The sequence below is a fragment of the Dipodomys spectabilis genome, unplaced genomic scaffold (assembly GCF_019054845.1).
Source record: "Dipodomys spectabilis isolate Male_0828 unplaced genomic scaffold, ASM1905484v1 ptg000001l, whole genome shotgun sequence".
Taxonomy (NCBI): domain Eukaryota; kingdom Metazoa; phylum Chordata; class Mammalia; order Rodentia; family Heteromyidae; genus Dipodomys; species Dipodomys spectabilis.
Window position 1 is genome coordinate 26,645,527 of NW_024870678.1, and position 11,722 is coordinate 26,657,248.

The 11,722-nt window shown below is 39.8% G+C and overlaps 1 protein-coding gene across 1 annotated transcript; it reads right to left on the reverse strand.

The window, feature by feature from the left end:
- Nucleotides 1-2,431: 2,431 nt before the first annotated feature.
- On the reverse strand, nucleotides 2,432-9,876 carry Nmbr (neuromedin B receptor). The gene is made up of 3 exons (XM_042673304.1): nucleotides 9,455-9,876; nucleotides 5,324-5,672; nucleotides 2,432-2,833 (listed from the first exon to the last, which is right to left on the reverse strand). The coding sequence occupies exons 1-3, from the start codon at nucleotides 9,874-9,876 to the stop codon at nucleotides 2,432-2,434; spliced, it is 1,173 nt and encodes a 390-aa protein (XP_042529238.1).
- Between the last annotated feature and the right edge of the window lie 1,846 nt (nucleotides 9,877-11,722).

Sequence of the window (11,722 nt, forward strand, 5' to 3'; positions counted from 1 at the left end):
TCAGATCTCAGCTTCCTGCGTAGTTAGGATTACATGGCATGAGCCACTGGCGCCTGGCTAGTATCTGGTTTAATTTCCCAAAAACAATCCTCTTTAAGTTCTGCGATTTTACTAAGCCTCAATTTTCCAATCTATAAAATAAAGCGATTAGCAAGACTTAATTGAGAGGTGACTTCATCTTGAAATTTCTGAAGTCCCCTTTTGGGATCCTGGCAATGTGTTCATGTGACTAGATGTTTTGTTTAATTTGAACAGTTATGTAATCTTTTGAGTAAAGATCCCTCTAGCTTGCATTTATTCATATCTTATAAAAATTGGATCTCTCCCTGGTTCCTATCAGTGGTTTTATTGAGTACTAAGTGAAATAATGAACTTGTCCCTGTAGGATTAGACACATAGAAAACACTTGATGACTGTCACATTGTGATTAGAATGATCAAATATCATGGGCAATTTGCTTGTATTTATTTTTGTAATCAGTAGGTATGATCAGTATTCCATACCTTAAATTATATGGCAGAGGGTTATTTAAGGAAGAGATTAATAAACTAGCAATAGTATCTCATCAATTTTTTTTCCAGTTATTCTCTCAGGGCCTTTTTAGTCTTTTTTTGTACATTTTTATTGTAAAAATACTGTACACAGGGGTTACAGTTACATGAGCAAGGTAATGAATACATTTCCTATCAAGCATTGTTGCCTCCTCCTTTGTTTTTCCCCTACCATCCCTTCCCTCCCACCTCCACAACCACCACTGCCGCACCCTCAACCCCAGCCAAAGTTGCATACTTCGTTTTCAACATAGTGTCTTGTACATCTCATTGTAACAATGGGTCAACCTGTATCCCTATTTAAGCATTTTGTTTTTTCCCTTCCCCTCCCCGAATTAGAGAAGTCTATATACAAGATGCAGGGCACCAACGTCAAATACAGTGAAAACAGGGATTATACCATGGGGGAGGAACAAAGAAAGAAACAAAAAAAAAAAAATCACATGGTACATTATAAATATGTTAAAAACAATAGCAAGAAAGAAAAACCCACTTGTGTCCCTATGTTGGGGTTCATTTTCTTTAACATCATCTTATCTGGTCATATGTACATAGCTTTTGACCTTTTCTACTTGTCCTACTCATGTACTAGTTATTGCAAATAAGGGAAACCACGGGACCTATGTATCTTTGGGCCTGGCTTACTTTACTTAGTATAATTTTTTCCAAGTCTTTCCATCTCCTAACAAATAAGGCGATGTCATTCTTTCTGATGGAGGCATAGAATTCCATTGTGTGTGTGTGTGTGTGTGTGTGTGTGTGTGTGTGTGTGTGTGTGTGTGTATGTGTATCACATTTTCTTGATCCATTCATCTACTGATGGGCATCTGGGTTGGTTTCATGTCTCAGCAGTTAGATGTATTCAAACATGCTTAAGAAGGGGGATGTAGCTTTTAGTATTTACTCAAGATGAAAAAGCATGACATTTATTCAGAGAAAACTATGACAACATGCAGAGAAAAATTACCTAAGTGAGATCCTACACACTTGTCAACTGCCTATTGCAAAAGAGGTTGAGAACTCATCAGAATTATACAAATCTTATGACATCTCTACAAAAGCACCCCAATTGTCAAGGAGTTGGAAACGTATACAAAGATGTTCATGCAAACACTAGAGTGCTAGTTTTGCAATTTGAAATCCATGCTAAGTGTTTTATATTCTAATATAAATTACATTCATATATACATATTTACAATTCATAACACAAATGTCAACATGTGTTTTACTCACATACCTAGAAGTTACAGACATGAACTATTTGTAGAACTTATTAGTCACCAAAATAACTGCAGTACTATTGACCCATAATTAAGCTCTGCCTTTTAAGTTTTCCTCCTTTTTCTTCAAATGAACACATATACATATGTGTATACATTATTCATAACTACTATAACTATCCAGAAATACATATAATTATGCTAGTTATAAATAAAAGTCACTCATCATGAAGATATGATCTGTATTTCAAATACAATAGAATTTCAAAAGAATAGAGTTTAGAATAGAATTTCCAAACAATAGAACTTAGAATGTTGCCCTTTGTTGAATTATGGAGTCAATATAGGAATTTATTTTGGCTTCAAGGAAAAACAAATTTAAAGTAAATATACTTGAGTTGGCTTTTAAAAATCTGAATTATTAAAGCAATGCTGACTTAGACACATATTACATTGCTTTTTCAGTCATTTTCAAAATGAGATTTGTATGGATATACCTATTTGTATAGAAAAATGTTTGTTGCTTTTTCTGAGTCAATTGTGAAATCATCTGATCAGTTAGGCAACAGTAAAGATGGATACAGTATTTAGTTCTGTTTGGTTCAACAGTGATAGAAAAGTTAGGAAGTCTTTTTCAAGTGGTGAGTTGAATGGCTCCAATCACAGAGCTATTTCCTGTTTCAAGCTTTGCCCATTTAGTAAAACAGAATTGGTCATTGTGTTCTTAGCATTGCTTTTCAGAGATGTCATATGCACTGCTGAAGAACTGAGAAGGTAGCTGGCTGATCTCTCTCCATAAGACTTCTTCCCACAACAGAGCTGACTGTTGAAATGCTTCCTGAAGCTTTCACTGAGTAAATACAGAGCAAATGGATTGACACAAGAATTGCTAAAACTCAGAACCCGTGCGACTAAGGTGACAATCATATGACCTAAAGATGGATCGATCTCCTTGTAATTGAAAGACCGGTACATGTAGAGGATATGATTTGGAAACCAACAGAAGACAAAGCAGCCCACAAAGACTAGGACAATTTTGGCCAAGCGTTTCCGTGTTTCCATCTGTGAACAGAAAGAAATAGACTCATTGGTTAAAATAAAAGGGGACTCAGCTACATCCAAAAAGTAATCAGGGTACAAAAGGGGAAAGGCTTGTCAGAGCGTTACAATACATCTAAAATACATAATTGTTTATTTTCTTCAATGAAGTGATCATTTTAACAATTTGATCAAGCAGATCAAATATATTTGACAGCTTACACAAAACTAGGTGGTATAGTATTACTAAATGGCTAAGTCTTTATGTTAAAACTGCAATCTCAAAATTATTTTTAAGTTATTTTTAAGTCTCATGTTCAGAAATGATACATATCATTTTGGTGTGTTCTAAATACACTGAATGAAACACTTACTTTTTTTTCAATATCAGGATGTTTTGAGTAGGAAAAATTGATCTATTGACACAGTACTCAGTGTTTTTAATGAGTGGGTACTTATGATATACTCATATACATAAAGAACTTGACATACAAATACCTAACTTGCATAAGTCAGCATCTAGGAACCTTGTAAGTATGACTACCTTAGACTACATATTTTCATTTTTACATTTATACACTGAAGATCTCCAGCCAGGTGTCAGTGGTTCACACCTGTAATTCTAACAACTGAGGAAGCTGAGATCTGAGAATGGTGGTTCCATCCCTGTCAGACAGAAGAGTTTGTAAGGTCCCACTCTAATTAACTAGTAAAATGCCAGACTGGAAGGGTATGTCAAGTGGAACAACATAGGCCACAGGCAAGAAAGCCAAGTAAGCCTACGGCCTTGAATTCAAACACTGATACTTATAGAACAAACAAAACTAAATTTTCAGAAATGCAATCAACAGACAAAATTCAAGTATCAAGCATTCATTTTTTTTCTATTTTATTTTGTTTGGTTTTTGTTTTGTTTTGTTTTGTGACTTTTGGCCATACTGAGTTTTAAATTCAAGGCCTCAGGATTGATAGGCAGGTGTTCTACTACTGATCCCCACCTCCAGCAAGCATTAATATTTTTTTAAAAATCAGAGAATGATTATCTAACATCTTTGGTTGAAGATATGGCTCATACTTGTCCAATTTGCTTAAATATGTAAAAAAGGCAGCGTGAATGTGAAAATGAAATGTACTGGGGCTGGGAAGGTGGCTCAGTGGTAGAGCGCTTGCCTTGCATGCATGAGGCCCTGGGTTCGATTCTTCAGCACCACATAAGCAAAAAGAAAAAAGCCGCAAGTGGCGCTGTGGTTCAAGTGGTAGAGTGCTAGCCTTGAGCTGAAGAGCTGAGGGACAGTGCCCAGGCCCAGAGTTCAGGCCCCACGACCAGACCCAAAAAAAAAAAAAAAGAAAAGAAAATGAAATGTACTGACAACACTCATTATGATATATTCTTAAGTAGAACTGTTGGTTATCAACTAGAATATTGTAGAGGAGACTGGAAAGTTTGAGAATTGGAATAGACCTGACAACGAGGGGGCACAATGGCACAATGTGTTGGTAGGTGGTAGATGTGCCCCAATGGCATAAAAAAATAAAACCAACAATTTTAACAAAGTTGGATATGAAAAGCAGATCACTTGGCAGTGACCTCCCTAACAGGTGGAGTTCAGGGATGAAAACTGTAAAACAATATTTACCTGGAGATTTGAGTGAAGAAAAAAAAATCCGCAAAGACAAGGCAGAATCCAAGCCATTATAAACAAAAATGGAGGATACACATGAGCATGTGAGTGTGTGTGTGTGTGTGTGTGTGTGTGTGTGTGTGTGTGTGTGTGTGTTGTGTTGTGTGAGGTCCAGGAACTCAGCTTCAAAAAACAAAAGCCACAAGTCAAATATCCAAACTGATAGACAAATTGGATTACAGAGCTCTGAATGAAAGAACTGGCAATAACTAAAATAAAAAGTCCAATGAGCCAATAACCTAGACATTTTGCTTTGATAGCAAATATTTATAGAAGCTCTGCTTTCAGATTGTGCTCATCTCTTCCTGTTTCTCTGCTATTCTGACAGCCTTCCATCCTCGTTTCTAACCCAAGTTGCATTCCCAGAACCATCTTTCCTAATTTTCTTCCATATTCTGTCATCCTTAGTAGTCTGTGAAGTAAACTACTACTAGTAGTAGTCAAGTAGCAATGATCCTTAGTAGGTTAGAATCAATGATAATTAAATAAATTTTAGCCCAATGTGTAAAAATTTCTTGTTGTAATGTTGATCATAGCAATAAGCACTGGCATGCAAAGAAAAGCTTTCTGGGAGAACTTAGCTTCTAAGGGTGGAAATTCAGGCCCTATCTTGGGCATAGATATTGGATAAACTGAATCCAAGGAGAATGTTGTAGTGCTTTGACAAGACCACAAGCTAAATCACCAGCCCTTCTAGTGCATGCTCGGCCCATGGCTCTCCTCATCATTTCTGTCATGGTGAACATGAGCAATAGAACACAACATAGCAGTCCCTGTCTCTGTCCAGCACCTGCTCCCAGATCACACACACACATGCACTTACCAAGCTTACCTGCTTTTTGGTATGTTCATTGTACTCCCCAGGAAGATTATGTGCGCTTTTAATTAAAGTCTTTGCAATATGATAATAATAAATGCTAATAATAGCCAGTGGTATTAGGAAATAAACCAAAAAGATGAGCACTGAATGGATCTTTGGATGCAGTTCATCCGTCTGAGGGTAGGGTATACACGCCACGAAGCTGCCGTTGTCCAAGCTACCTATACGTGCCAGTTCAGAAAACACAGCTTCCGGCACTGCCAGCAACACAGAGATCGCCCAGATGCCACCAGCCTTCAGACAGGTCCACAGCACCGCCCCTGATGTCTGCATATCCATGGGGTTCACAATAGCTCTGTACCTAGGAAGACAACACACTTTTGGGCGTTTGCTTGTAAAGAGAGGTACCTCACTTTGTGGAAGTGCCTTCTCTATCCTGGGCTGCTGTATCCTGTGTGGTAGACCTGCGTTGGATGTTTTCTCATTCTCTCTTCCTTCAGTCCCTCTTCCTGCTTATTAGCAAAGCAAGCAAGAAGAGAGAGGACATACTGAAATGGGCATGCATTATTGTGCTTTCTTTACACATTGGGTAATAGATGGAGGAAATGTCTCTCAGTATGCAAACTCTTTCCTTGAACACTGTAGTATAATAAGTGTTTGTAAGGTTACACATTTGATTGCAGAGTCTCAGAAAGATAGTCCTAAATGAAAACTGAATACTAGAGAATTATTGACCAAAACACAAATACAAAAGGAAAATCAAGATTCGTGTGTAAGTATCACTATATTAATTAGCCAGATGCCTCCTGCCTAAAATCGTAGCAATTTAAGAGGCTTAGATAGGGAGAATCATGGTTCCAGGTTAGCCAAAGGAAAAAGAAAGCAAGATTCAATCTCAAGAATATACAGTTGGGTACTCTGGTATATGTTTGTCATCTCAGCTTTGCCAGAAGCATAAATAAGAGAACCATAGTATAAGACAACCTGGGCAAAAAAGCAAAAAGGGCTGGTGTCATGGTTCAAGTGGTAGAGTGGTTGCCTAATTCAGTACCTAAATAAATAAATTTCTTCATTCTTATATAGAATTTCACTTGTATCTGTATCAGTATAAATTGAAGAGGTCATTAAACTTAATCATCTCACAAAGCTAAAGAGAAAATTCAATAATTTTTTACTTCTTACAAAGTTATCATCTCAAAAGCTGCAACCTTTCCACACATATTTTTAGGTATCTATAATTTTTCTGCTCAAATTTTTATGCAGCTAATAGGCAGCAAAAGAGTCCAAGAATAAAATATATGAGAATAGGAAGAGAGGTCATGCTCACATTTCTAGTGTACAGCACCATGTCCAGTCTATCTCAGGTTCTCAATAAATGATTGTAAGACTAATAAAGTAAACTTGACCTGACTAACAAGGAGATTATTTGTCATGACCAATTGTGGTAGAATGGAGGAGGACTTGTTAGATAATTGGCTGGAGATGAGTATGAAGGTGAGAAATGCAGTCAGAGTCTAGTGATGCTTAACATGTGTCAATCTTCAGAATCACCACAACAAATAAACTTTTTTTAAAAAAAAGATGAAGAGTGTGAGTTGATTCACTCTGAGAGTTAATGATGCAGTCTCTAGAATAAGAGCATGATTTCCATGTTTGCGGATGACTCTGAATATAAGCCAGGTTTAATAATGATTTTTCAAGAGCAGCGAATGAGTGCTGCAGTGGGCACCTTTGTTAACAGGCTTCCTGAAAGTGTCCAATAGTATGGGTGCACACTGCAGCTGTGTGAGGATGCCTGCCATCCACTGGAAGTTCAGCATTTGAAAAATCCAATGCCTGCCATTACACTATGTCATGGCATGTTAAGAATGTTGCAAATGAATTCTGTGCATTGAGAGCATGTGTTTTGTGCTTGCTTATCATCTTTCTCCTGGCAAAACATTTGGATATACAAATGTAGGCTTAAGACTATAAACTCCAGTCTGGTGCATTTTCTTCTTCTTTATAGTGCATCTCACAGTTTCCAGACAAAGACAAATGAATAATCTTCAAAACACATGAAGTCATATCTAAACTATGATAAGATGAAAAAATATTGCGAGAACTCTATAGCAGTCATGAGGAAAAAAACTAGAAGAGCTTGAGATCGATGAGTAAAAAATACATAATTTGTTGGCATCAAATACAGCAGTGTTTGATTAAGAGTAGAAATTGCAATTCATCCTATTACTGGGATTATATTATGATTAACAGCTGATCAGTTATTCTAGAAGGTAAAATTTCAATTTTATTTGACAACTAAAAAGTTCTCAGAAAAATTAGTCACTGCCCTGCATTTTGGGTAAGTACAGCTTATCTATTTTTTCTACTTTAAGGTTTCCTGCCCTTGATTTCCTCTGGTTTGGATTGTTGGGTCTCTACTTTTCAGCTGTTTTGATTGGGATAAATTGGAGAGAACCAAAAGTCACTTGAGTTCTAGGTTTTCTTTATCATTATATTTCCATGCTATATTCACCAAGGACATGATGTGTATGTGAGGTAAAAAAATAATCACTAAGTATAAGAAGATCGGCCCTTTTCTGACTTTGGACAGAGAAAATTTACCTGTGTATCTCCATGATAATAGAATAAAAATAAAAATCACAGGAAATAAATTAAAGCCTGGCTCTTGCTACTAATGTCATGTTTTAAAAAATGAAATTCTAATGATGGTAATTTCAACTATTGTGCTAGCTAACCATTAAGTGTAGTTCCAATCATTAGTTTTTAAATTTTCTTATTAAAATTTGTCCCATAAAGAGGAACAGCTAAGCTCAAAAGACATATTTAAGCTTGACTATTCAGTAAAAATAATAGAATAGAAGTGGTGACATACAAATAAGAATTATATGAATTACACAAAAGTTAGCCAATTTTCTAGACACATATTTTCAGAGAGCACATTACTTAAACTACAGGGAATGCTTTGCAAATTTACAAAATATAACTACTCATTTCTCCAACTTGTACTCCCTTTCCTTCAGCAAATATTAATTCTTTGATGCAACATTAACATAGGGGTCTTATTGAAAATGCCAAAATTTTAGATCCAGACTCATTTTTTGTTTAAAATTTAATATGCATATTAAACAACAGCATGATCTGAACACCACCTTCAATTTTCAAGTTGAATTGTTGATCTGAATAGCTTAACTCATTCACATTCCCAGGGGAACAAGACCTGGGCTTCATGTAATAATGCCTAATTATGCACTTTGCCCCCTCCCCTCCCCAGATATATCTCCTGCTAACATGAATGACTGACAGCCTAGAATAGAGGTGGGAGTCCCAGAGTCAGGGACCCTAGATTCCGCCCCCCCTCAGTTCTTCCAGGAGGACTTATATTCATTGACCTTCAATGTCCACACTTGGAAAAATGACAAGGTTGAACGAACTGATCTGGCAGTTATGATGATGGGCTGTTGACTGACAGAATAGGTGCAAAGCATACTTGCTATCAGAGGCCTTTCGTGCACCGTTATTTCACATGCTAAAAAATAACTCCACTAAACTTTAGAAAATAAACAGGTAGAAGGTGAAAGTCAGCTGTCTGAAAAACAATTCTTTAGTTGTTTTCACACCAATCAATAGAAATCACTTAATATGTGTAATTTAGGCATACTGAGAAAAAATCTCATATTTTATCATTTTAATATTTTCCTAATATTAAGGCAGACACTTTTACCCACCAGAGTATCATCCTAGGGAATAAGTAGAACACATTTCTAAAGTCCTAGACACACACTATAAGATCCCACTACATAGTTGTACTTCTGTATGTTTATTCTGCAGCCTTCCTATGGCACAGATTGAAGACTTCCAAAGCCTCTATGGGAAGGGAAAGACCAGGAAGTTTTCATCTTTAAAGTGAATGCAACTGTAACCCCATTTTACAGGGAACATTTTATTTATCCAAGCCTGCTGCCCAATTGCCTTTAACTCCACTTACTTCCCAGGTACACACCACACACTCCCTCTCTCCTCCCTTCCCCATCCCAGCATTTTCCAACACCCTCCCCTTTCCTGGGGCCTTCTGGTCACAAGCTCTGGGTCTCCATCACCCCCTGGTTCAGGCCCATCCCCTGTGATCCGTGGTCCTCTTACCTGTCGGCACTGAGGGCGGTGAGGGTGAACACCGAAACCCCCACGGAGGTGAGCTGGATGGCCGGAATAAGTTTGCAGCCCACCTTGCCAAACACCCATTCGTCAAAGAAGTAGCGGGAGGCATCCACCGGAACGCAGGTGAGCAGCAGCAGCAGGTCTCCGGCGGCCAGGTTGGAGATGAAGATGTTGGGGACGCTCCTCATCGCGCTGTTGGTGATGAAGATCTTCATGAGCACCACGTTGCCCAGCAAGCCCACGGTGACGATAACCAGGTAGACGGAGGGGATCACGCAGCGGACCACCAGCTCCGCTGTGGCCCCATCCGAGCCCGGCGGGACATCCCTTTCCCACCCCTGGGGGACTAACTCGCTGGCATTGGCTCCTGGGGTCACAGAAAGGTTGGCAGGAGACCTGGGAGGCATGGTCTCGCGTGGGAGAGAGTCCGCCGGAGTTTTCATGCGCGCCAGTGGTGAGAACGCGCAATGTGCACCACTTGTGTCCGGTGGAGGTGCGTGGCGCTCACGCAAGTTTACTGAGGACTGGCGCTGGTGACAAAGCCTCACCGCCTGGGCGGGTGTTTCACCCCGCAGGCATCGCCTCGCCCCGCCTCCTCCTCGGAGTTTCTTTATCCAGAAAGCAGATCACTCACATCTTCCGCTGGGTCTGCCAGCCAGAGCGCTGAACAAAGGTGAGCCCTCCTCCCTTTAGAAATGCCGGCCACCCACAGTCCCCACGGTCCCCACCCCTGCCTGGGGGGGCAGGCTCACCCCAGGCGCTGTCCAGCCCGCAGCTCCTGATGTCCTGGGGAGTAGGGGGGTGGGGGTGGGCTGGTCCCGCAGCTCTGCACTCTTTCCGCAGTTCCTGAGGCATTGGGTACCACGGGAGAGGATCTGAATGGGCTTTCTCTCACTCTCACACACACTGCAAGCGCCTGAATCACAGGCTTCCTCGCCCTCCTGGCGGGAGGAGCCCCAGACCAGAAGTTTGTGTGTTTATGAAGATCCGGAGAGCAGAGCTGGCGCATCCCCAATGCTGGATTGGGGAAGCAGACTAGTGACAGACATGGAGAAGATGGATGGCGCTCTCTTCCCACTCCCCCCCCCCCCTCCCCACACAGGAAAACTCCTTCCTGCAGTTCACGGGTTATTTTTAAGTCTGTATTTTGGGGGAACAGAACATACAAAACAGCAGGGTTCTTAAATGAGTTGCTCCAACTCATCATCATTCAGAGGAGCAATGGAAGCTCCCCCTACCCCCCCCCCCCCCGCCACTATTCCACCTGCTTTCATTTTAATTAGTTTGCCTCCTCTTGAATATCACATAAATATAATCTTTCAACCTAAATACTCCCAGTATCAATGTTCTATAGGTGCCACCTACCTATGCTTTTGTTGTTACAGTTTTTCATATCTGTAATAGCATGCCCCTTGTTTCACCATTTGGGTCAATTTACATAAAGTGTCTTGGGTTGTTCTTCTACATGTCTTCCGAAGCACATTTGGTGAATTCCAGGTATGAGTTCACCAGTCACAAGTGCTTATGCTTACATGGAGCAGAACTGATGTTTTTTGTGTTTTGTTTTTTTTTCAAAGTGAGTATTAGGCGAAATGACCAGTTTCCCTTATCTTGAGGGAGATCCCAGAATAGTGCCTGGACTCACTAAACACCCCATCTCCTCCTGTTTTCCAGATCAGATAACCTCCTGCAGCCAGCACCAGACCAGAATCTACTCCCACTTAGTACCCTGAGCAGATAGCCCAGCTCACTTCACTCCCTGCCTCCAGTTGTGACCTTATTGCTACCATTTGTCCCACCATTAGTTACTTTTGAACTACCTCCCCTAGACTATTCTAGCATTCTTTCAGACCCATTATACATGCTTCAGATTGTGAACAGGGAGTGAGTCCGTCCCTAGCTCTGGCTGGAGGTTTCCCCTTGCAGGTTTTTTTCTAATAAACTTGTGTTGGTGTTGAGTGGTCATTTTGTCTACTCTTACTCTCATCTTTATTCCCTCTTTTTTTGAGGCTAACAGTGAATACCAACCTTTTTTGCTTTTGGTAAACTGGTCCGATAGCACCTGTATTAAGGCTGAACTTGTATATATGCCTAGAACCAAATAAGACCATCCTTAGGCATAGTTAATAAAAATCTAATACTAATCCATACTTAACAAAAATCTAATGCATTTCTTTTCTGAGACAAGATCTTACATATACTAAAGTGAACCTCCCACCTCAGGCTCCAAGTAACAGGGACAACAGGCATGTA